Here is a 22,920-nt window from a genome sequence, read left to right as displayed (position 1 = left end):
TCCCCTCTGTGCCACTCCTCAGTGCAGCGCTGACCTTGTTGTTAATTATTAAACCCCCAGCAAACACTGCTCACTGTTTTGTCCTAGTTACACTGTGGGCTTCTCGCCCTTCTTCTTTTTTTTTTTTTTTTTTTAATAACAAATTACCCTGGTAACCTCTGTGGGTGGATGGAGATGGGAGCAGCAGATGCTCCTCTCCCAGCCGGTGCGGGAGACGGTCCGGGGAGGCTCTGGAGCCATTGAGCTGCTGTGGGGTGGCTGAGAAACAGGCTGCATGTGTCTGTCCATCATCTGTCCTGTCTAGGAGTCCCTGCTTGCCTGCCAGGGCTTGGGGCTTGCATGTAACTGCTGCTGCCCACGGGAGAAGGCGTTCCACCGCCCAACAGCCAGGTTTATTTACCTGTGGGGTGGAAGAGCTCTCTGCGGGCTCCTGTGGCTCCAGACCTTGTTTGCAGGTGGGCTGGGGTCCAAGCAGAGACCGAGGTCCAGGTCCATGTGTTTTGTGGATGCTGCAGAGCAGCATCTGCAGGACAGGGAGAGCTAGGGACCTGCTCTCCCCTCGCAGGCTGGGCAGATGGAAGCGGCTTGCGTGCACAAGCCCCCTCCTGGCAGACCCTGTCCCCCAGCACCCAGTGCCTGCCTCCCCTCTGCCCGCAGGTGCCTGCTGAGGGACCATGCCGGGCCTGTACGCCCTCTCCTCCTGGGAAGCTCTGCCCCTGAAGAGCTCCAGGGTGAAGGCTTGTGCCAACGGGTACTCCCTGAGCATCACCGCTCACCTCGTGTACACCAACCCCCACGAGGAGCCCGTGGAAGGTAAGGAGGAGCTATCGGGGCTGGCGGGGACTCAGGCTGCCTGCACGGCCCCCTAAAAGCACCTGTGCTGGAGGGCATCCTGCCTCCAGCCCGCCGGCGTCCTGGCCCCCAAACCTTGCTCAGTTTGGGGAGCAAAGGCAGAGGCCAGCGGTGACGTGGGCACCGCCGACACGCAGCATAGCCCTGCGGGCAGGAGAAGAGTGAGGTCAAGCAAAAACATTCCCATTGCTGAGGAAGAGGGGGTTTTCATCCTCCCTGCCCTCCTCTAGGCTAGTGAGGCTCTGGGTCCTTCCTTCCCATTCCTGTGCATCTAAATCGCCCCGTGAGTCAGACAGGCTCTTTGCAGTGCTGCCATGGGCTATACCGTGCCATGGCAGTGTCCGTGCCGGGATCTGCCTCGGGGCTCTCTCCCACTTGCAGGCATCTTCATCTACCCGCTGGAGGAGTCGGAGGTGGTGGCCGGCTTCGAGGCAGCGGCGGGCAGCCGGCGGGTGACGTTCCAGGTCCAGAACCGGCACCGGGCGCAGGACTGCTGCCTCCAGTGCGGCCCCAGCCCTGGCCGGCCGCGCCGCTGTGCCGGCGGTAAGTGCGGTGGCGTGGGTGATCCTGTTGGGTCCTCCTGGCTGGGACGCTCAGAACGAGCAGAGATGAAGCATGGGGGTGTATGAGGGGCTGAGAGCACCCACCTTGGTGCCTTGGTGGGGGTCTCTGGGTCTGGAGATCTCAGCCTCCTCTTTCCCCTCCCTCCACCTCTCCTAGGGCTTTACCCTCCTTTTGCATGGCCCTCATTGCACCTGTGCTCTGCTGTCCCTTTGGAGAGTAATTAGAGCAATTAACACCTCCCCAACCTCACATGCCCCACTGACCCTCCCACCATCCCTCCCCTGCCCAGGCCACCTCGTCCTGGACGAAGATGCGGAGCGCTCCACCTTCGTCATCGTCACAGGCGTGCTGTGCCCAGCGGAGAGCCTGGCTGTCACCCTGAGCACGGCGCAGGAGCTGGCCACGCTGCCGGACGGGGCCCTGCGTCTCCTCCTCCCCCCCGTCCTCATGCCCTGCATCCCCACCGTCCCCGAGAGCGAGCCGGCAAGCTTGTGTGACGACAGGTTGGCCCTATGGTGATTTTCATGGCTTCCTCAGTCTCCGCCGTCCCGGGGGGGGGATGCTGATGCTGGGCGAGCGGGGAGGGGGGGCGGGAGCCATCACCGCCTCTCCCCTTGCAGCCCCACCAGCTGTTTTGGGGGGCCGGGTGCCCGGAGCCAGCCATCCCTCGCAGCGCCTGTGGAGAGCATGGACGTCTTTCGGGGACGACCCTGCAACCCTTTTCCTTACGAGTTTGCCTTCGAGCTGCTGGTGAAGGGCCCCTGCTTGCTGGCAGGTAGGGGGGCGGCTTGAGCGGCGTTGGTTGGTTGGGCGAAACGTCCCCAAAACGTTGGAAATGTCCCCCCAGGACGGTGTCCCCATGGTCCCTCTATGCTTCTAGGAGGATGCGAGCCCCCTTCCCCGGCCATCCTCTTGCACTCCCTCCACACAGAGAAGCCCTTTTCCCATTGCAACCCCAGGGCTGGGACCCCCCCAAAATCCCCTGCATGTGGCTTCGGGCAGCTCTGGGTCAGCAGCCTCCTTCCCCGGGGAGACGCGATGGAGAGGACGGATGGGCGAGAAGGGGGTGTGGGTCGGTGGGGACACGCTCCTGGCTACTGGCCCAGTTAATCCCATTAGAGCTGGCAGGCAGCGGCCACCGCCGCCGTGCCAGGTCCTGCACAAGCATGGAGCCCAGCGTGTGGGGGCCGAGGCGGGGGGGTGTGTGCGAGGGGCTGCCCCGCCGCCTCCTCCTCCCCGCAGGGCTGGAGAGCCCGTCCCATGCCCTGCGAGCCGACGCCGACCCCTGGGCCAGCTCTGCCACCACCACCTGCGTCACCCTGGCCGAGCCCCACCGCTACGACAGGGACCTGGAGATCATCCTTTACCCCTGCGGTGAGGGGGGACGGTGCCCTTGGTGGGTTTGGGGGAGATGGGGCATTGCCCCAAAAGCATCCGGAGCATCCCCCAGCCCCCTGCGGCACGGGGTGGCTCCGAACCCCGCTGTGCCCCCCAGAGCCCCACCACCCCCACCTGGTGATGGAGGACGGCACCATGACGTACCCCGAGTACGAGGCCCACGTCCGGAGCCGCCGGGATTACATGCGGATCGCCAGGAAGGACGGCAGTGGCGAGAGACAGGTGACAGGGCACGGCCACCACCGGCTCAGCGGGGAGGAGGAGGAAGGGGGGAGGTGGTGGGATGTGGGTGAGGAAGACCTCGGCGCCAGCCAGCGGGTGCAAGAAAGCCCCCGGCCCGCTGGGCTCGCAGGTGGCTTTTGTGCAGAAGCGTTTCCACAAAGACATCTTCCCCAACCCCGTGCTGATGCTGAACTTCTGCCCGGCGGCGGAGGGTGTCCCCGGGGACCTACAGAGCGTCACCCGCGAGGTCCTCTTCCTCGTCGACCGCAGCGGCACCATGAGCGGCCCCGACCTTGACAAGATGAAGGTGAGGCACGGCTGCGGGGCCAGGGATGCTCCCCGGGTGGCCGGTCCTTAGCAGCCCTCCCCGGTCCCCGCTGTCACCCCAGGAGGCTTTGCTGGTGGCCCTGAAGAGCCTCCCGTCGGGGACGCTGCTCAACATCGCTGGCTTCGGCGCCGACATCAAGCCACTCTTCCCATCCAGCCGCCTCTGCAGCAACGTGAGTGCCGCCGGGCAAAGCCCCCCACCAGCCCCTCTCCGTCCCCGCTCCTGCGGCTCCCCAGCTTGGGGTCGGGGCCGGCGAGCCGGGGGACCGCTGCAAAGCCGGCTCTCCATGCGGGCAGGAGACGCTGCGGCGTGCCTGCGAGTACCTCGGCGGGCTGCGGGCAGATGCGGGCAGCACCAACCTGCTGGCAGCCCTGGGCTGGGCGCTGGCACAGCCCCTCCACCACGGCTACCCCCGCCAGCTCTTCCTCTTCACCGACACGGCGGCAGGCAACACGGGCAGGATCCTCCGGCTGGTGCGCAGGCAGGCCAGCACCGTCAGGTATGGCGCCGGCACCGTGGCGGGTTCACGGTGCTCTCCATGTCCCCTGGGCTGTTCCCACTGATTTCTCCTTCTGCAGCCCCAAATCGCGCCTCCGCCAGCCCCGAGGGTGTCGTTCACCCATAACATCCCCCAACCCCGCTGGCTCGGCTTCCCTCGGGGTGCCCCAACCCGGCACGCAGCCGGGGCGGCATCTCTTGTCTATCAAACGCGCTCACCCACCCCTGCCGCAGGGCTCACCAGTGGGCTGCCCGGCCCCTGGCACTGGCTCAGCCGTGGCTTTTCATCGCCTGGCTCTCCTGCAGGTGCTTCAGCTTTGGCATGGGCCCGCGGGCATGCCGGCGGCTGCTGAAAGGCATGGCCAAGGTGAGCCGGGGCCGCGCCGAGTTCTTGAGCCCGGCCGAGAGGCTGCAGCCCAAGGTAATGCCCGGGCAGAGATGGGGGGAACGCAGGGAGCACAGGGGCCACCACCGTGTCTGACACTGGTTCCCCTCCCCAGCTGATCAAGTCCCTGAAGAAGGCGATCGAGCCGGCCATCAGCGACATCACCATCGACTGGTACGTCCCTGACAGCATGGAGGCTCTGCTCTCGCCCACCGAGCTGCCGGCCCTCTACCCCGGCGACCGCCTTGTCAGCTACTGCGTCCTCTACAGCATCGCCCGCTTCCGCGACAGGCGCCCGCCGGTATGACCAGTACCGCCCTGACATGGGGACGATGGCACGTTCCCAGTGCCACCAGCTTGTCCCCGTGCCGGGGGGCTGACGGCTGTGCCCTCTCTCTGCCAGGGCTGGGAAGGGGCTCGCCGGGGCTCAGCCTTCCCCTTCCAGGAGGAGGTGCCCAGTCCCGGGGAGAGCCGCCAGCCGCCCCGGAGCACCCAGGGATCCAGGAATGCTTCCCTGGAGCTCTCCGCTGAGGGCACTGAGACATCAGAGCGGAGTGAGTGGGGCCGGAGCCGGGGCGGGGGGCAGGCGTGGGAGCTGTGGGCTGACGGGGTGTGCGCTCCCCGGGCAGGTGCGGATCCCATTTCGGGGGGAGACATCTGGAAGCGAATTTACCAGCCCTCCTACATCCAGGAGCAGTACGTCCTGACGCACTGCTCCGTCAGCACCGACCGCAGCCGGGGGCTGCTCTCCCGCAGCTCCACCAGCAGCGAGTCCACCGGCTCCCGGGACGTGGCCCCCGAGGGCGGCTCCTCGGCCCCCGGCACCGATGCCACCTCGCAGCAGGGCCAGAAGAGCCTGTCCCTCTGCGAATCCTCCACCAAGTCTGCCCCGCTGCCCTCCACCCGGGCTGGCACCAAGGTAAGGATGCCAATGGGGTGCCAGGGCTCACGCGTGGGGAGGTTGCTGCCGGCTTTGCTAGGGTCTCGCTGCCGTGTTGTGCCCAGACACGTGGGCACTGTAGCCTGGATTTTAAGCAAGGATCGGCCATGGGTGCTGCAAGGAGACTCCTCGGGTGGTTTTGCCCTACTGGAATGGGACAGCTGGGGACCAAGCGGCTGGTCCCTCAGCTTCCTGGGCCAGTAGGCAGCCGGGTGGCTAACAAACACCCTAGCCAGCTCAGATCCTCGTTGATGCTGCAGAAATCAAGTGCAAATAGCTGGGCAGGCATCTGGTAATGAACCTGCCAAGCTGGAGAGGAGGGGGTGGGCTGGCTAAGCTCCTGCCTGGCTCCCTTCAGCCCTCGGCCAACGCCACCTGACGCTTTGTTAGCGATGGGCTGCATTCCTGCTGCTTCGTATCTGGGTTTAAAACCCAGCCAGGTTGCTGGGATGGGGAGAAGCAGCTCCCTAGTGACGATGGCCCCGAGGCCGGCTGAGGCCGGCTGATGCCAGCTGTCACCCAGCTCTGGGACACGCTCCTTCCCGGTGGCACGGGTTAGGTAACCCGCTCCTGCCGCACAAGAGCACAGCTGGTGGCTTTTACCGCCGAAATGTCAAGCGTAAGTGATTTCCCCGCAGCGTAAATGATCCCCCCCCCGGGCTCCCCGCTGCTGGGGTGAGAGGCGGCGCAGGTGCCGCTGCCCTGCCGTAGCTTTTAGGTGAAGCATCTCGGTGCGGGGACGTGACAGTGCGCTGGAGACTGCATCCCACCGTAGCATCATCCAGCCTGAGCAACTGAGCTAAGCCCCCCCCTCTGCCCACACAAAAATCCCTGCCAACTCCTCCTGCCTCGGCGTCAGCCTGAGTCAGCCCCCAGGGATGTTTGCAAACTCCTGTCTCCGTGCCGTCGGTCCTTCCCACGTGTATTACAATCCTGGCGAGCATCCCCTGTCGCCCTGGGAGGCTGCCGGGTGCCAGCCTGCGGAGCGGCAGGGCTGGGCGTCAGCCAGCGGCTCCGGCCAACAGCCGGCCGGGGCCGCAGGTGCCCCATCACAGCTTGGCGCAGTCTGGGCTCCGTGCCGGTGCCTTCGCCGGGCTCGCCGTCAGCCTCCCGCCCCGCCGCAGGTGACGGTGGCCCTGAGCATGGAGGAGCTGGCGCGGCGGAAGAAGGTGCTGGCACGCTCCGCCCTGGCCAGCCGCAGCTTTTCCTCGCCGCACGGAGAGCTGGATGCCCACCGGCTCTGCCAGGCCCTGGAGAAGGTGTCGCAGAAGAGGAACCAGTCCCTGGAGGGGCGGCTGGACGAGCTGGGTCCCCGGGCGCAGCGGCTGCAACCCAGCGCGGTGGAGTCAAGTGTGTGCTGGCTCCGGGGGACGAGGGTGGCGGGGACAGAGCTGGGTAGCCCGCCTTCCTGAGCCCACATCTTGCCGTTGCCCAGATACCCTCCTCTCGCCCACCAACCTGGACTGGGACATGCTGGTGGAGCCCTCCTACCTCTTCAGCGCCTCGCCGGTGCCCGAGCCGAGGGAGCCCAGCCTGGGTGATGCCAGCCTGCCCCTGCGCTGCCAGGTGGTGATCCATGCGCTGCGAGCCGGCAAGCCGGTGTCCTGGGAAGTGACGGTCTCGCTGGAGTCGCTGCTGCAGCCCCAGGAGGGGCCAGGCAGGGAGGACCCTCCGCGGCGGACGGGCAAGGCTTGGGACAAGCCGCTGCACCGCTTGGCAGCACGCTCCGTCATCCGGGATAACGAGAACGCGGCGCAGAGGGAAGCCGAGCTGGAGCAGGGTGGGTACCGGTGCACGTCCGTCCCCCTCCCCAAACTCCAGCGCAGCCCTGGCATCCCCCCACCTCTAACCACCTCACGCCGGGCAGGTTTCGCCCGCCGGTTTCGCCTGAAAGCCGTGCAAACCAGCAAAGCCTGCAACGTGCCTTCTCTCTACACCCGCCTGGTGCCTGTGGATGGTGCTACACAGGCATCCCTGCCCACAGCCCCTGAGGTGTGGGGCACAGGTACGGCTGGGGGGCCTGGCATGCTGGGGAGGGGGCAGCAAGGGGACAGAGGGCTGAGGTGGCACCGTCCCTTGCAGCTGGCTCGGCCAGTCGGCCACGAGCCGCCACGGCAGGGAGCTGGCACCACAGGAGCTCCTTGGCAGGTCTGGGCCAGCAGCGGGATGCGGAGGAGCAGGATGAGGCCCCCATCGCTGCAGGTACCAATCCAGGCCCTTACATCAGCCTATGCTCCCCAGGGACCTGCCCGAGCACCGGCATCCCTGGGGACCCTCAGCTCGCAGCTGAGTGGGGCTGGTCCCGGCTGGAGTGCTGGGGATGCCCGGGAAGAGGCATCGGCCCCACACTGGGGGGGGGGGGGGGCATGGGGAGGCAGCGTAGCAGCCCCTGGCAGGAGCTGCAGGCTGCGAGGGTCCCAAGAGGGCCCTCAAGGCATTGCTCCTTTGCAGAGCGAGATGAGACCCCTGGGTCTCCGGCCAGCATCTCCTCCCCTACCTACGGCTGGGAAAAGCAGAACCGCTCAAATGGTGCGTCCAGGGTGGAGGGGCCCAAGGGCTGGATGGTGGGGGACAGGGGGTGCCCCTGGCATCTGCCGCAGCCACATCTGCCCTTGGCACGGGGGCCGAACCACCCTCACAGGTGCTGGGGAGCGGGACGCACCTCTGGGTGCATCACGGCCCCCACCATGCTCAGCTCTCCCCCCTTGCAGGGCCTCCAACCAGCCCCTCCACCACCTCCATGGGCTCCCAGAAATCCACAGAGAGCATCGCTGGCTCCAGGTGAGGCTGCAGGGTAGGGGGATGCAAGGGCCCAAAAAAATGGCATGTTGTAGGGAGAGGGGGACAGTCCCCTGCCAGCTCCTTCGGCGTAAGGGTGGGGGTTTGGTGCTTCAGCCCCTTCCCCGCAGCAGGCTGGGGCCCAGCTGCCCTTTGGGAATTGCATGTGTGTCCCGTCCCCCCCCGCCATCAACAGACCTGTTTCCCCCCCAGGTTTAGCCTGAGCAGGCGCAGGGGGCCCAGCCTGGTGCTGCGCCCGCAGTGCCTCAGCCCAGAAAGCGAGCACTCCAGCAACCACGCCAGCCACGACTACCTCCCGCTGGTAAGGACCCCGTCCCCATCCCACCTGGAGGGGGGGGGCCAAGCAGGCACCTTCCCTGCTGGGTTGCAGCTGAGCCACCCAGGGGATGCCAGGCAGCACCAGCAGCAGCACCCAGTTGAGGATACAAACCCGGTGGGTGCCTGCTCTGCCCTGCTGCATCCTTGAATGGCCCGCGTGGCCTTTGCTGGCTTTTGCGGGGCGGGGGGGGGTGTTGGACAGTCCCTGTGCCTCAGGGACACTCCTGCAGCCCCCAGCACTGAGTGCTGGGGGCTGCGGTGGGTCTGTGCTCCTGCTTGGCCACCCCCAGTTGCCTGCCCCACCGTTGCAGGTGCAGCTGCAGCAAGCCCAGGGGCCGTTCCAGCTCACCGAGAGCTTCTCCGAAGTGGTGCAGATCCCCCTGGACCGCCTGCGCCGGGCCTCCCCCTACGCCTCCCACCGAGCCAGCCTCAGCCCCACATCTCCCGGGGCCAGGAGCAGCCCCGAGGCAGGGCCTGGCGGCGAGGAGGGCGAGGAGCCCGCCGCAGCCCCACAGCCCGGCTCGCCCCCGTCCCGGAGCACTTGCTCCGAGGTGCCCAGTGCAGCCGTGTGGGTGCAGGCGGACAGCGGGCATGGCTCCGAGTCCGACACCGGCCCCCACTCGGCCGCCCCCTCCGAGGCTGGCGTGAGCTGGCAGGACGTGGGGCCGGAGGACCTGGAGAGTGCCAGCTGGGCCACGGCGGTGGCCTTGGCGTGGCTGGAGCATCGCTGCGCCGGCTTCTTCGAGGAGTGGGAGCTGGTGGCGGCCAAGGCAGACGCGTGGCTCCAGGCGCAGCGGCTGCCCGAGGGGGTGGACGTGGGCTGCCTCAAAGGGGCGGCCAGGCACTTGTTCCTGCTGCTGCGTCACTGGGACGAGAACATCAAGCTGAACATGCTGTGCTACAACCCCAACAATGTCTGACGGTCACCGGCGGGGCCAATAAAGATGCCTGGCTCCATGCTGCCTGCACAGGCGTCTCTGTTACAGGCAGGGAGCTGTTGGCCCCATTCAGACCACGCTGGGGCTCACCAGAGCCCTGCGGGAGGGGTCACCCCCTTCCCAGCCACCTCCCGTGGGAGGGAGCAGACAGGGGACTGGGAAAAGCCATGCTGGAGGGATCCCTGGGCTGCATCAAGGTGATTCAAACCTTGAGGCAAAGCGGTTTTGCTGATCCTGTGTCAACCTCACGCCAGAGGCTGCTTCCCTGCCCCAGGCAGCACTCTCCCAGGGCTGGGAAGGCAGCTCCCACGGCCCCGGCGGCTGCTCTGCCTCCCCACAGGTGGGGCAGGCCAAGGCACGGCCGTCCCGACACTGTCATAGCACGAGGACGCTGCAGCCGGGGAAGGGCACACAAAGAAGCCCCCTTTATTGGGGAAGTCCTGCCTGTCGGGGGTCCCCACGCTGCCCCCTTTGCACAGTTCCAGGGCTCACAGCCCTCCTGGGATGGCTGGGGGCAGCCTGAGAGCCGGATGGGGAAAGAGCAGGCAGAAGGGGCAGTCCCAGAGGCCAGTTCCCATCGTCTGGCAAGCCACACTCTCACTGGGCTTTCTTGGAGATGGCTGCGGGCCTCCTGCTCGGCGGGGGGGTGCGCGGTGCTGGCGGGGGAGCCGTGCCATACCAGAGCTGGAGCAGGACGAGTCCGTGGCAGATGTGGAGGGAAAGGGAGCTGCAGACCGTGGAGGGGTAGGTGTTCCAGCAGAGCTCGATCACGCCCAGCAGCAGCACCCTGCAGGGGGCAAAGCTGGGGGTCAGCAAGGGGGGGACACACACCAGCCCCCCTCGCTCCCAGACCTCCCAGCAGGTGGGTTTTCCCCCTCCCCAGCAGCACGTACTTGGGCATGTGGGCGAGCTTGGTGGTAGGGGTGCACCAGAGTAAGTAGGGCAGCGTGTGGAAATACCAGACGTAGAACTGGTAGTGCAGGGAGCGGCTGCAGCAGATGCCCAAGAAGTTGGACGAGAAGAGGATGAAGACGATCTGTGCGCTGGCATTAAGGGGACAAACGCAGAAGGCTAGAGGTGCGATCCCGCAACAGCTCCCCAACTGTACAGCACAGCTCCTTCCCCCAAGACAGGTTGGTTCTGACAGCACCGCAGGACCAGGAACCTGCAAATGCTGAGCCCAAGGTCCGCCCTGCCCTGCCCTGCCTTCTCCCCACCTCCTTGCAGCCCACCCTGCCAAAGGATATTGTTGACAGTCAAGGGAGGGGAGGCATGTTTCCTTTCGGCAGGATCCTTCAGTAGAGTCAGGATGCTCTCTTTGGACCTGAGGGGGAAACACAAACATCAATAGAAGCTGCTGAAAGTCTTTCCCATTCTGACCTTCCCCTGTGAGCCACGATCCCTGGGCAGCACACTCCCCAAAACAGAACAGTAACTCCCCCTGACTCCTGCCTGCAACCCCAGAACCCCATTGTGGGGACAGGGGAGTCGCGGACCCGTATCCTGCACCATGGGGGCTGACAGGGACCAGGATCCGTGGGGAACCCCAGGTCTCACCTGTGCCACCGGTGCAGTGCAAAGAGCCGCAGGCCGGCCAGGTGAGCCAGGAGCAGCATGGCGTGGAAAGCCCGATTCTGGAAAACCTCTTCTGGGAGGAAGCGCCAGTTCACCGTCCATTTGAACTGGAACTGGCGGCCGAGGTCGAAGGAGCGAGTCAGGTACCCCACAGGGTTCACCAGCAGGAAGGGCAGCCCCAGAACTATCTGCCAGAGACATGCGAGCACCCTTACAGCAGCCATAAGCCAGGTCTCCATCAGCCTCGCCACCTCCCGAGAACCCCAGCACCGTGTGGGGCAACAGGGACAGTCAGCCAAAGATGGGAGCCCCATAAATTAGATTATTTGTCAACCTCCAGCTTGCTGTGTGGGGCCAGCTCAGGTGCTGGTGCCACGGTATATCTACCCAGAGGTCTCCAGCCCCCAGGGCAGCCAGGCAGGATGCTGGAATGCAGGCAGAGCAGCCCAGTACCCGCTGCCGGTGGGGCTGCCAGCCTTGCCCTGTAGCCGATGTGAGCAGGGACCCACCTGGAGCAGGGCACAGATGCAGAGCTTGGGGATACAGCCCAGGAGACCAAACCGTTGGAGGAGGAGGAAGAGAAGTCCAGGTGCGAAGAGCAGGATGTTCATCTTCACAGACACAGCCAGGCTGAGCGGGAAGCTGTGTTACCGCTGCGGCCCCCGCCACGGGTGCCCAGGCAGCCTCATCCCTGCGGCCGAGCTCACTCACGCACGCAGCACGCTGTGGAGAGCAGCCCCTGCCCTGCTCCCAGACCCTCACCTGAAGAGGAAGCAGCCCCAGGACCAGCGCTCCTCCAGGAAGAGGTTGATGGCGAGGAAGAGGATGGCCATGGCGACGGGGTCGTTAAAGAGCCGCAGGACAAAGATGGAGTGGATGCGGTAGGAGGCGCAGCACATGAAGAAGAAAACATACGGGGGGACCTTGCGTCGAACAGAGAGACACGAGGGCAGTCAGCAGCCTGTCCCGGACACCCCGCTGCAGCCGAGCCCTTCCAAACCTCAGCCCCCCAACCCTGACCTCCTGCCCAGCCCTTTTCCCCGGGGTGAGGACCAGGCAGAGCAGGAGAGGCCCTGAGGCGGCCGGCGAGATCCCCTGGCTCCAGGCTACCTTGTTTGTTCGGCAGTAGATGCGGAAGACGAGGAGGAGGTTGAGGAGGTAGAGGCCGGCGAAGAGGTACTGCGCCAGGCGGATGTCGGTGCCGCGGCCCGTGGCGTAGTACAGGCCCAGGAAGATGTAGACGAAGCCGGCGGGGTAGCTGTGGAGAGACGGGAGTGAGGGGCCAGGCCCTGCTGCCCCTCTGGGCCCCCCCCGCACCCCGGTCGCCCCCGGTCGCAGGGAGCTCGGCCGTCCCCGTCACTCACACCAGCGGCCCGGTGTCACCCTTCAGCTGAGTGTAGTCGAGGGTCCCGTTGGCAAACCCCTCCACCTCCTCCATGTAGGCCTTCCAGTCGATCTCGGTGTCTGCGGGAACGGCCGGGGGTCAGATGTGGCGGGGGGGGGGGGGGGCATTGCGTGGAGGACTCCCCCACCTCCAGACCCCCCCCCGACCCTGCCCTGCACCCCCCTGCCTCGCAGGGGGGAGACTCCCGTCCCCCACGGCCCCATCCAGGCCCCCCCCCCCCAATGCCCGGGGGCTGCTGTCACCCACGCGGGCCGGGGGCAGCCCTGTCACTCTGCCAGCGGGACCACCCCCCCCCCACCGCTCCAGGGGGACACCCCAGCGCTGCCCAGCCCGCGGACGAGCTGTCACTGCCCGGAGGACACCCCCCCCACCCCGGGCCGGCTCCGGGCCAGGCCGGGCCCCGGCACTCACAGGGGACCCTGCGGATGACCCAGAGGTTGACGCCGCCCTCGGCCAGGCAGAGGCAGGCGGCCACCAGCGGCGTGTAGCTGGGCTCCAGCAACGCCGCCCGCCGCTCCCGCCAGACCCGCCGTAGCGCCGCCGCCGCCGCCGTCGCCCCCCTCCCGGCCGCCATGGCCGCTCACGCCGTTCCGGCTCCGTTCCGCGTTTCCGGCCGGAGGGCTTAGAGCGGTGGAACCGCCGAGACCGGAAGCCGCACGTGGGGGCGGGGGAGGCGGGGGGGGGGGGAGCGGGCGGCACGTGGCGCCCGGTGCTCTCCCCGCCCCGCCCCGCCCGGCATGGAGCGGCGGCGCGCGCCCGCCGCCAACCGCCGCTACCGGCAGCGCCGCTTCTGGGACGCGCTGTACCGGCAGGAGGGCGCCGAGCCCCGGGAGTGGCTGGGGGGGCTGTCCCGGTTCCTCCCGGAGCTGGAGGCCGAGCTGCGCCCCGGTGACCGTATCCTCGTCCTCGGTACGTGCCCGGTGGAGGGCGGGCGGGGCTAAAGGTCCCGCCGGTGGATGCGTTGGGACCGGCCGCGAGAGGGCGGTGCGGTACCGGGCCGGTACCGTGGCCGGGGCGGGGGGGGGGCGGCCGCGTTCCCGGGGGTGCGGGCAGGCGGCGGCCGGTGTAACGGGCCGGTAATCCCACCTGCGGGCTGATCTGCCGCCGGGCCCAGCAGGTTCACCCACCTCCCCCCCCCCCCCCCCCCGCCAGCGCCGGGCAGGCGGGATTAGGCGGGTGTAATCACCGATCCTGTTAGCGGATCAGCTGCCGCCAGCTGCGCTTAATAGCCCCCAAATCCGTTCCCCCCCCCCCCCCCCCGTCGGGATCCCCCCGGGGAGCGGCGGAGAGGAGGGGGCTTCTCCCCGCACCCGCCACACCGGGGGCCCACTGGGGCCGGCCTGGCACCGACCGGGCAGGGTGCTGGTCCCCTGAGGCAGCTGTCCCTCTGTCCGTCCATCCCGGTTAAGTCCCCCCCCCCCCACGCTGCCCGCTACCCTAATTTGCTACTGCCCCCCCACCCCACAGCAAGCTCTTGGGGGGCACGGTCGGGGGAAGAACTGGGGACCCCCCCCTGCCCCCAGCATCTCTGGGGCTGGGGGGGGGGGTGACCTGGCGTACGGGGGCTGCCCTCAACCCCAAGACCCAAAGCACCCACCTTGCAGGTCATTAAGAATTAGCCCAGCGCTCGCTAATTAGCGGCAAGGCAATGCCCTCCTCCCTCTCCGGCTTACCCCAGCCCATCCGCTCCCTTCCCCGGGTCGGAGCGGGGCACCAACGGGGTTGAGGTGCGGGCGGCCGCCGCCGCGGGCACCCCCGAACCCCGGCTTTGCCGTGCCCCCTCGCAGGCTGCGGCAACAGCGCCCTGAGCCACGACCTGCACGAGCTGGGCTACACCGACGTCACCAGCATCGACTTCTCCCCCGCCTGCATCGCGGCCATGCGCGCCCGCTACGCCCGCTGCCCCGGCCTGCGCTGGGCCGTCATGGACATCCGCGCCCTCGCCTTCCCCGACGCCGCCTTCGACGTGGTGCTGGAGAAGGGCACCCTCGACGTCCTGATGGTGGACGAGACCGACCCGTGGGACGTCTCGCCCCAGGCGGCCGCCGCGATGCACCGGGTGCTGGCGGAGGTATGGGGATGGGGGGGGGGCGTGGGGGGGGTGGACCCCATCCCCATTCAGGTTCAGATTGTCCCCTCGCCACCCTGCTTCCCTGGGGATGCCCCAGCCGCTGTCTCTGCCCCCCCGCCCCGAGCCAGTGCTACCCTCTCTGCTACCCTGCAAAGGGGCACCTGGGGGGCTCCTGGCACCCCTGGGGGGTGGGAGACCCCCCCCCTCCCACCCCATCACCTTCTCCCCAGGGAGGTGGATGCAGGAGGGGGTGTATCCCTGAGGACCCTGGGTCCCGCTGGGGGGCTGGGTGACTCCCCTCTTTATTTACACCCTAAATACAAAAAGGTGGCAGTAAAAATGGGCCCCATCCTGGCGTGGGTGGCCGTAGAAGCACCCGAGGGTGCCCAGAGGGGACCTGGGGGGCACACGCCAAGGTGGCCCTGCCCACCCAGGGCAAGGTGATGACCGCAGGGCAGTGACAGTCTCTCCCCCCCCCTCAACCCCAGCTTCGATCTCATTAGCCAGGGTCCCCATCGGTCCAGGGTTGCCATAGCAACCCCCGTCAGCATCGACAGGGCCCTGGCGTTGCCACGGGGACGGGCGATGCCTCCGGGTCCCGATTAATTGGCGGTGTCGGAGGCAGGGACCGGATTGAACCTGCCCTGGTGCGGGGGTGCGGGTCCTGGCAGCCTCCCGCCCGCCGCGGGAATAACTGCGAGGATAATTAATTGCTGCGCCTGCCCGGCACCCTTGGGTGCGGACAGGGGGTGCTGGGAGGGTGCTTGTGGCTATTGACCCCCCCCCCCCCATCCTCTTTTGCCCTCCCTGAGCTTTGCCCCGCTGAGCCGGGGAGGGAGCGGGACCCCGGGCGCTGTGGGCAGCGGGGCTGTCCTCGCCATCCGGGCCCTGCCCTGCCCTGCCAGCGCTGCTGCCTGTCCTTGTCATTTGGCCAAACGACGAGGATTTAGTTCTTTTTTTCCCTTTTTTTTTTTTTCTTTCCCCTTTTTAATCCCCTGCTCAATCCCTGCCCTCCCCCAGCATCGCTGGGCACCGGCCTCTGCCCGCAGCCGGTCCCCGCTGTCCTCGTCCCCGGGGGTGATTCGCTGGGTGTTCCCACCCGCTTGCCGCTTTGCCAGTCCCTTTGCAGGGATCTGGCCGTGGCTGGCACCCCCCTTCTCCCCCCCACCCCCCTTCTCACCCCCACCCCCCCTTTGCATGGGGGGGCTGGGGTTTTCACAGCCTCTGTCTTGCTTTCCCTGGAGAGGGGACGTAAGGACCCAAAAATCCATCCTACCTACGGGGATGCCCCAGGGACACCCCTGTCCCAGCGATCCAGGGGCAATGGAGGGGGGGGGTTGCTGGAGCAGGGAGCAGCCCCCCTCACCCCCCCCCCAGTGCCGGCTGGCGGATGGGAAGGTTTCCTGCGCCCGTCTCTAAGCAACGGCCGTTAGTGCTCTATTAACGAGGATGGGATGCGGGATGCTTCGCTCAGCTCCAGCCGGAGATCCCTGCCTGCCCCCGGCCCCGGGGACCCCCGTGCCCGTCAGTTGGGAAGCTGCGGGGTCTTTCCAGGACGGATGCAGGAGGGATGCTGAGCTGAGTGCCTGGGGGGGGGGGATGCAGGGACCTGCCTTCCCCTTTTCCTGGCCAAAACCACGAAGGTTTGGTTGAAAAGCCACCGCCGCAGTAAAGGGGGGGGAGACCACACAGGCCGCCCGTCCCCTCTCCATCCCTGGCCCCAGCCAGCGCTGAGCCGTGGAGCTTCCCAGCAGGATTAAACCAGAGCTCGGGAAACCCCCTCCCCCCCCCAGCCTTGGCCCCCAGCCCTCTCCCCTGCCGCAGTGGCTCTCTGCCCTTGCCGGGTGGGGGGGGGGTCTGGGGGTGTCCCCGCCTGGGGCAGGGTGCTGGCAGGGGTGCGATGGGGGGGTGGCTGGGGGGGGCTGGCCACCCACCCACCCGCCCGCCCCGGGCACTGCCTTTGCATGCCGAGCACGCGAGCGCTGGCCGTAAAAGCCTTTTGACATTGGATAAAGCCAAGCAAGAAAATTGATGTTCTTTTCCATCCTGTTAGCGGGGGCTTAGTTCCAGCGGGGAGAAAATGGTGATTAAAAGGGTTGAGCCCTCTCCCATCCAAACGGTGCCCCCCCGCCACCTCAGATGCTGGGTGTTGGTGTGGGGGGGTGGCACTGGGTGTCCCAGGGAGGGGTGGGTGGGATGGGGGTCCCGCGCTGCTCTGGGGGGGTCCCTGTGCCCGGGAGGGTGAAGCTTTTCCCTGCGCCGGGGTTGGGTCTTTGTGCTGTCTGCTGTGGATGGGGGTGAAGAGTTTTGGGGTGCAGGGAGAGGTGGTGCGTGGGGACCCCAGTTCCTCATTGCCACCGGGCTGCAGGCGGTCTGGGGATGTCAGAGCCGGGATGGGGGTGTCTCTGGGGGATGGGGGAGCAAGGTTAGGACAGGAGATTTGGGGGTGCGAGGGGAGAGGCTGGGGAGGGGGGAATCTTTGGCAGATGGTGGTGGGGTTCCCCGGGGATGGGGCCGTCCCTCCCAGAGGGGCTGAACCTCACTGTGTCCCCCCACCCCGTCCCGGGGGTTCTCCCGCCGCAGGTGAGCCGGGTGCTGCGCCCGGGGGGCTGCTTCATCTCCATCACCTTCGCCCAGCCCCATTTCCGCAAGCCCCACTACGCCCAGGAGGCCTTCGGCTGGTCCCTGCGCCACGCCGCCTGCGGGGACGGGGACGCCGGCGCCTTCCACTATTTCGTCTACGTCATGCGCAAGGGGCAGCCCCTGGACCCCCCCGACCTGGCCCTGGGGCGCCGACTGCACCAGCCCCCCCCACCCCCTGCTCCACCACCAGCCCTCGCCCCCCCGGACGACGACGAGGACTATCTCCTTGCCATCCAGCTGTGACCCGGGGGGGGGGCCTTCCCTGGCCTCCCCCCACCCAATAAAGCCTTCAGCTGCTCCATCCTTGTGGGTGGGGGACGGGGAACCCGTGTGTGTCCCCCCCCAAGCTGCCCAGTGATGTGAGTAACGGGAGACAAGGCGGGGGGAGGCTGGTTCTCCTCCCTGGGGGGCAGCGGGATGCTCCAGGGAGCGGGCGATGCTGTGCCCCCTCCCAGCCCTTCCCTCACCCAGCTGGAGAGCAGCCAGGGCTCCGGGCTTTGTGGCCGATAATGAAACCAAATCGGGTTTAATTCCACCCATCCATCTTGCGGGGAGCGGCTCCCTGCCCCCCCCCCCCCACCGCAGCTACCAGTACAGGCAGCGGGCAGCGGGGCTGGGGGCAGAATGGGGGGTGCTGGCACTGGGTGCAGGCGGCAGGATAGAGGGTGCCTGCTGCCCCCCCCCCCCCATCCTGCACCAGGACCCCTGGACCAGTCACCTCGGCCGTGGGGGTGTGCAAGGGCACCGTGTCCTTGTCACCCCCCCCATCCCCGGCCAGGCAGCGGGGGTTCCGGGCTGGGACGTGCCAGCGCGGGGCTGGGGGCACCATGGGGCGCGTGTGTGGGCAGGGTGGCACGTCTGCCCCTGTCCCCCCCCCCCATCCCCGCTCCTGGCTGCGGTGACGACCCCGGTGTGCCGCACACGGCTGGCCCGTGTCTGTCCGTGGCTGGGGCCAGCGGCGCAGTGACACGCGTGTGCCAGGGGCTGGTGACAGGCGTGCCGCCGCGTGCTGCCGGGGCTGCCCGCGCGTGGGTGCCGGCACGGTGAATGCACGGATGCCACCGGGGGTGACCCCAGGGGCTGTTTGGGCACCACCACCACCCCCCCCCCAGGGTGGGTGACACCGGGGGACGCGGAGGGGACCCCTCCTCAGAGGGACGGCGGTAACGTACCAAAGAGGCGCGAGCTGCTGGGCTGCTATTTCTGGCAAAAGGCGTAAGTGGGTCAGCCGGTGGCTCCCCCCGCACCGGGAGCCAGCGAAGGACTCTGGGGTCAGCCCCCCCACCCCCGCCACGCCACCCCATCCCGCAGGCACCCCAGAAACCAGCCGGTGCCTAAGAAGGACAGAAAGGAGCAGGCGGCTGCCGGCCTCGCCTCGGTACATGAATGTATTTTATTCATTGCATTTTGTTCACCAGTACAGTGAAAAATGGCATTTAAATTTACAATGGATCATTCGTAGAACATCATGACACAAGTATTTTTTTTTCCTTTTTTTTTGTGGTTTTTTTCTCGGTTTTGTTTTTTGTTTGGTATTTTTTTGTTGTTTTTTGTTTTTTTTTTTTGCGTCGTCTCCATAAATGCCACTCGTAGGTTATTGAAAAAGATGACGAGTTTCTCATGCACATCAGACCCCCCCGAGAAGCTTCTTAAAAAATAAAATTAAATTAAAGTACAAAATTAAAAACAACGACTCAGGCCGGTCCCTGCCCTCCCCGTTCCCCCCCCCTCCCCGGCCCCGCCACCCTCGAGCGAGGGGCAGCGCCGGGACCCCCTGGCACCCGCAGCCGGCCCCGGTGGGCTCTGCCCCGGTGCTGCCGGGAGGGGACTGCGGTGGCCGATGGTGCTGCCAAACCCTCCGGCCGGTCCCGCTGCCGGCAGGAGGGGGGGGTCGGGCCGGGGGTCCCCGCTCCCCTCCCTGCGCCTTTGGCTTTCCTCGCACTCCCTCCATCACCGTCACCCCCCCCCTTTATTTTTCCCCCCTCGGTTTTTTCTTCTTTTTTTGTCTTTTTTTTTCTTATGGAAAAAAATATGAACCATTTTTTTTTTGTTTGTTTGTTTGTTTGTTTTCCCGATGCGGTTACTTCGACATCTCGACGTCAGCAGATCGTTTTTAACAAAGATTCGGATATAAAAATACAAATATGAGGAGTTTTCTGTTTAAAAAGAAGCGTGCCGGAGTGGTGGGGCTGACCCTCGGCCCCAGGACCGGGCGCCCCGGGCCACCAAGCTCATGCAAAAAACGATGGAGCAAAAAATGTCTCTGGACAGCAGCGCTCCCCCCCCCACTCGTGGGGCCGGATCCCCCCCCCCTCCCCGGGGATCCGGGGCGGGGGGCAACCCCCCCCCCCCCCACTCCACCCCACCAAGGAGGATGCGGGGGACGCGCCGTGGAGCTGGGGGGGGGGGGGGCTGGACACTCCCCCCCGGGGAAAGGCGGGGGGGGGGGGTGTCTTTGCCCAGGGTGGGGGGGCTCGGCGGGTTGTCCCCCCCCTCCGGGGAAGGCGGAGGGGTAAAGTGCATGGCTCGGGGGGGTGGGGGGTGGCCGCAGAGCCCCCCCCCCTCCCCGGGCCGGAGCGGGGGGGGGGGGGTGAGGGGGTGTGGGGGGGGTGGCGGGCAGGGGCATGGCCTCCCCCCCCCTCCTCGTCGGCGTTCCAGCCAGCATGCAGGGCCGGGCGGGCTGGGAGCAGGGCTCGGCCTGCGGGTCCTGGCGGCGGGTCCCGGCTTACACCCCCGGCGGCGACTTCTCCGTCATGCCCTTGAGCACCTCGTCTATCCGGTCATCCTCGATCACCACTGCGGGGACAGGCGGGGGGTGCGTGGGCGAGGGGACGGGCACCCAGCCCCTGCTTCCCCCCCCCCCCAACATCCCCGGCTTTCACCCCACTCACCACCCCGGGAGGGCTCCTGATGTGCCCCCCCGCCCCAGATGCTGGGGAGAAGGGGTTCAGGTGGGTGCGATGGGGATTGGGGGGGGGGATATCTCTCCCCCCCTCAAGCTCGGCTTGGGTTGGGGTAGCAACCCCCCCGCAGCCAGCCGGCCGCTTCTGGATGGGTGGTTTGGGAAGGGGGGGGCAGGAATAGACCGGGAAGGACCCCCCCCCCCTCCTCTCTGCGGCAGGCGCTGATGAGAGCAACAGGACTGGAATGGGTAATGACCCAGCGGGGGGGGGGCACCGCCAGCTCGGCAGGGGTGGCAGCCAGACCCCTGTCAGCAGCACCCGCTGCGCAGGACACCCCCCCCACCCCGCATCGGCATCACGGTCGGGGGAGCCCGACAGCCCCTCGTCAGCGTGGCGGGCTTGCGCAGACCCCCACCATCGGCATCACCCTTCAGACAGCCCCCCCTCAGCATCACTCGCTGGGCAGTCCCGTTCCCCCCCCCCACCCGTATCAGCATCACCAGTGGAAGGCTGGACAGACCCCTAACAGCATCATCATCAGGGGGCTACACAGGACTCCCCCATCAACATCACCGGCTGGGCAGATTCCCCCCCCCCCGTCACCATCACCCTCAGGGGTAGAGGACAGACACCCCCCCAACATCACTACCAGGGTGGTCAGCAACCCCCCCATCACCACTCAGGGGCTGGATTGGCCAGACTCCCCCCCCCCATCACCAGCATCACTGGGAAAGCAGCGAGGCCCCCCCCCCCCCATCACCACCGAGGGAGCACCGGCCCCCCATCACCCCTGGGGGGGGGGTCTGCTAGACCCAGCCACCACCACCGCAAAGGGGGGCCGGGTGGAGCAGGCAGCGGCTCATCCCCCCCCTCGGGGTTGGGGTGTATTTGTGCTGGGAGGGGGCTCTGTTCTCCCCCCCCCCTCTTTTGCCCCTGCAGCTCAAGGAGTGGTGTTTGCCTATGGACATCCCCCAAGCAGGTGGGGTGGGGGCTGCAGGGAAGGCAGGGGCTATTCTCGGGGGTCCCCAAGGCATCGGGGAGGATCAATGGTGACAGATCAGGGGGTGGGGGGGCGCGGGGGGGCATTTATTTGGGTCCTGATGGAAGCAGGGGAGCTGCTGATGGGGGTCTCTGCAGCAGGCATTAAAGCGGGGGGGGGGGGGGGCACACACACAGGTTCATGGAGTCCTGGGGGGACAGTAAACCGGGGGGGTGTGGGGGGGTGTTTGTTGATCAGCATCGCCAGCGGCTGCTGATGGGGGTCTCTGCGGCAGGCAGAAATGTGGAGGGAGAGAGGTTTATGGGGCTGGGGGGGGCTGTTCCTGGTGATGCTGGGGGGGGGGCTTGTTTATAGGGAATGAGGGGAGGCAGTCCGAGGGGATGTGGGGACAGTCCCAGGGGTCCTGAGGAACAGTTCCGGGGGGTCCTGGGGACACTCACGGAGGTGCCGGGGGGCAGCCCCAGGGATGCTTGGGGGTAGTCCCAGGGACAGTCCCAGGGATGCTGCAGGGTAGTCCCGGGGGGAGCCCCAGGCTGCCGGGGGTGTGGGGCAGCGCTGGGGGGACAGCGCTGGTGTCTGGAGCTGGGGATGGGGGGCCCTGCGGTTTTGGGGCAGTGCCGGGTGCCAGTCACAGTGCTGGGGGTCCCAGGAATGCCGGGGGACAGTGCCGAGCACGATGTGGGGCAGAGCCGGAGATTCTGGGGATGCTGGGGACAGTGCTGGGGGGGCAGTGCCAGGGATACTGGGGGGGGCAGTGCTGGGAATGCTGTGGGGCAGTGCCAGGGGTGCCAGGGGACAGTGCCGGGGATGCAAGGCAGGGCTGGGAGTCGCAGGGATGCTGTGGGGCAGAGCTGGGGATGTAAGAGCCAGTGCCGGGGATGCCGTGGGGCAGAGCTGGGGATGTAAGAGCCAGTGCCGGGGATGCCGTGGGGCAGAGCTGGGGATGTAAGAGCCAGTGCCGGGGATGCCGTGGGGCAGAGCTGGGGATGTAAGAGCCAGTGCCGGGGATGCTGTGGGGCAGAGCTGCAGGTGCATCGGCAGAGCCGGGAGTCCCGGGGACGCTGTGGGGCACTGCCGAGGATGCTGCAGGGCAGATCCGAGGGATGCCATGGGGCAGAGCCGGGAACGCAAGGACAGATCCGGGGGTGCCGGGGATGCTGTGGGGCGATGCCGGGGGTGCCAGGGATGCGCTGGCCAGTGCCGGGGACGCCAGGGATGCAAGGGCAGAACCGAGGATCCCGGGGATGCTGTGGGGCGACGCCGGGGACGCGAGGGCCAGTACCGGGGATGCCGGGGGGCAGCGCCGGGGCCGCTGCGAGGCAGATCGGGGGGTTCCGGGGCAGAGCCGGGGATGCAAGGACGGCTCCGGGGGTCCCGGGGATGCCGTGGGGCAGCGCCGGGGAGGCAAGAGCCAGCCTCCGGGATGCCGGGGATGCTGCAGGGCAGATGCGGGGGGGGGGGGGGGGGGGTCCCGGGGATGCCGTGGGGCCGAGGCGGGGGTCGGGGGTGGGGGGGTCGGTCGGTACCTCTCTTGGCGCGGCCGATCTGTCCCAGCTTGGGGGGCCGCTTGCCCTGGTTGCCCCCGAAGAAGGCGTTGGTGTCCTGCAGGCGGCAGCTGAAGGGCAGCTCCCCCGCCTCGGGCTCGGCGCCGTAGCGGCCCACCTTGTCCTCGCCGTAGGGCAGCACCTGCGACATGGCGGGGCCGAGCGGGCCGAGCCGCGCCGCGCCGAGCCGGGAGCCGGTCTGCGGCGGCGGCGGCGGCGGCGGGGAGGAAACCCGGGCGGAAGGATGAAGTCATGCATCCGGGGGGAGCGGGGACCCCCCCGGCGGGGGGCGGCTCCGGAGCGCCGCGGCCCGGCACGGCACGGCCGGGACAGGGACGGGGACCCCCGCGGCTGGTGTCCGGTGCCCGCCCGGTTGGGATGGGGGGACCCCCCCTCGGGCTCCGGTCCCGGGACAGGATGGTTCCCCCCCCCGGCACAAGCTTGCCGGAGCGGTCGCCCCGATTCGGGGGTGCCCCTATGGAGGGGGGAGCCCTCGGCACAGCCGGGTACCCCCGGGTCAGACGGCCGAGGACCACC

The 22,920-nt window shown here is 67.6% G+C and overlaps 4 protein-coding genes across 4 annotated transcripts; 2 read left to right on the top strand and 2 right to left on the bottom strand.

Moving 5' to 3' along the window:
• Window positions 1-604: 604 nt before the first annotated feature.
• Window positions 605-9,317, top strand: VWA5B2 (von Willebrand factor A domain containing 5B2). Its single transcript, XM_075033212.1, has 21 exons — window positions 605-813; window positions 1,234-1,395; window positions 1,706-1,931; window positions 2,037-2,191; window positions 2,659-2,790; window positions 2,912-3,036; window positions 3,167-3,343; window positions 3,426-3,536; window positions 3,661-3,863; window positions 4,169-4,283; window positions 4,363-4,548; window positions 4,651-4,801; window positions 4,877-5,166; window positions 6,312-6,537; window positions 6,623-6,967; window positions 7,055-7,192; window positions 7,270-7,389; window positions 7,639-7,716; window positions 7,899-7,968; window positions 8,179-8,287; window positions 8,616-9,317. Exons 1-21 carry the CDS (start codon window positions 675-677, stop codon window positions 9,222-9,224), a joined length of 3,867 nt encoding a protein of 1,288 aa, XP_074889313.1. The 5' UTR covers window positions 605-674; the 3' UTR covers window positions 9,225-9,317.
• A 322-nt stretch (window positions 9,318-9,639) lies between these two features.
• ALG3 (ALG3 alpha-1,3- mannosyltransferase) lies at window positions 9,640-12,862 on the bottom strand. Its single transcript, XM_075031507.1, has 9 exons — window positions 12,634-12,862; window positions 12,182-12,281; window positions 11,928-12,075; window positions 11,580-11,740; window positions 11,327-11,447; window positions 10,800-11,005; window positions 10,490-10,566; window positions 10,136-10,280; window positions 9,640-10,029 (listed from the first exon to the last, which is right to left on the bottom strand). The coding sequence occupies exons 1-9, from the start codon at window positions 12,794-12,796 to the stop codon at window positions 9,840-9,842; spliced, it is 1,311 nt and encodes a 436-aa protein (XP_074887608.1). The 5' UTR covers window positions 12,797-12,862; the 3' UTR covers window positions 9,640-9,839.
• Window positions 12,863-12,874: 12 nt separating this feature from the next.
• On the top strand, window positions 12,875-18,154 carry EEF1AKMT4 (EEF1A lysine methyltransferase 4). The gene is made up of 3 exons (XM_075031508.1): window positions 12,875-13,131; window positions 14,010-14,293; window positions 16,877-18,154. Exons 1-3 carry the CDS (start codon window positions 12,960-12,962, stop codon window positions 17,177-17,179), a joined length of 759 nt encoding a protein of 252 aa, XP_074887609.1. The 5' UTR covers window positions 12,875-12,959; the 3' UTR covers window positions 17,180-18,154.
• A 156-nt stretch (window positions 18,155-18,310) lies between these two features.
• CAMK2N2 (calcium/calmodulin dependent protein kinase II inhibitor 2) lies at window positions 18,311-22,609 on the bottom strand. The gene is made up of 2 exons (XM_075031509.1): window positions 22,366-22,609; window positions 18,311-19,732 (listed from the first exon to the last, which is right to left on the bottom strand). The coding sequence occupies exons 1-2, from the start codon at window positions 22,532-22,534 to the stop codon at window positions 19,662-19,664; spliced, it is 240 nt and encodes a 79-aa protein (XP_074887610.1). The 5' UTR covers window positions 22,535-22,609; the 3' UTR covers window positions 18,311-19,661.
• Between the last annotated feature and the right edge of the window lie 311 nt (window positions 22,610-22,920).

Source organism: Buteo buteo, chromosome 7 (genome assembly GCF_964188355.1).
Source record: "Buteo buteo chromosome 7, bButBut1.hap1.1, whole genome shotgun sequence".
NCBI lineage: Eukaryota > Metazoa > Chordata > Aves > Accipitriformes > Accipitridae > Buteo > Buteo buteo.
This window is presented reverse-complemented; position numbering and strand designations above follow the sequence as displayed.

Coding starts and splice junctions, on each gene's coding strand:
- VWA5B2 (XM_075033212.1), top strand. CDS start 675: ATGCCGGGCCTGTACGCCCTCTCCTCCTGGGAAGCTCTGCCCCTGAAG. Junction 814..1,233: donor CCACGAGGAGCCCGTGGAAG/GTAAGGAGGAGC, acceptor TCCCACTTGCAG/GCATCTTCATCTACCCGCTG. Junction 4,549..4,650: donor TCCGCGACAGGCGCCCGCCG/GTATGACCAGTA, acceptor TCTCTCTGCCAG/GGCTGGGAAGGGGCTCGCCG.
- EEF1AKMT4 (XM_075031508.1), top strand. CDS start 12,960: ATGGAGCGGCGGCGCGCGCCCGCCGCCAACCGCCGCTACCGGCAGCGC. Junction 13,132..14,009: donor TGACCGTATCCTCGTCCTCG/GTACGTGCCCGG, acceptor GCCCCCTCGCAG/GCTGCGGCAACAGCGCCCTG. Junction 14,294..16,876: donor TGCACCGGGTGCTGGCGGAG/GTATGGGGATGG, acceptor CTCCCGCCGCAG/GTGAGCCGGGTGCTGCGCCC.
- CAMK2N2 (XM_075031509.1), bottom strand. CDS start 22,534: ATGTCGCAGGTGCTGCCCTACGGCGAGGACAAGGTGGGCCGCTACGGC. Junction 19,733..22,365: donor GATCGGCCGCGCCAAGAGAG/GTACCGACCGAC, acceptor CTGTCCCCGCAG/TGGTGATCGAGGATGACCGG.
- ALG3 (XM_075031507.1), bottom strand. CDS start 12,796: ATGGCGGCCGGGAGGGGGGCGACGGCGGCGGCGGCGGCGCTACGGCGG. Junction 11,006..11,326: donor GCATCTGTGCCCTGCTCCAG/GTGGGTCCCTGC, acceptor TGTCTCTGGCAG/ATAGTTCTGGGGCTGCCCTT. Junction 10,030..10,135: donor AAGCTCGCCCACATGCCCAA/GTACGTGCTGCT, acceptor TGCCCCCTGCAG/GGTGCTGCTGCTGGGCGTGA.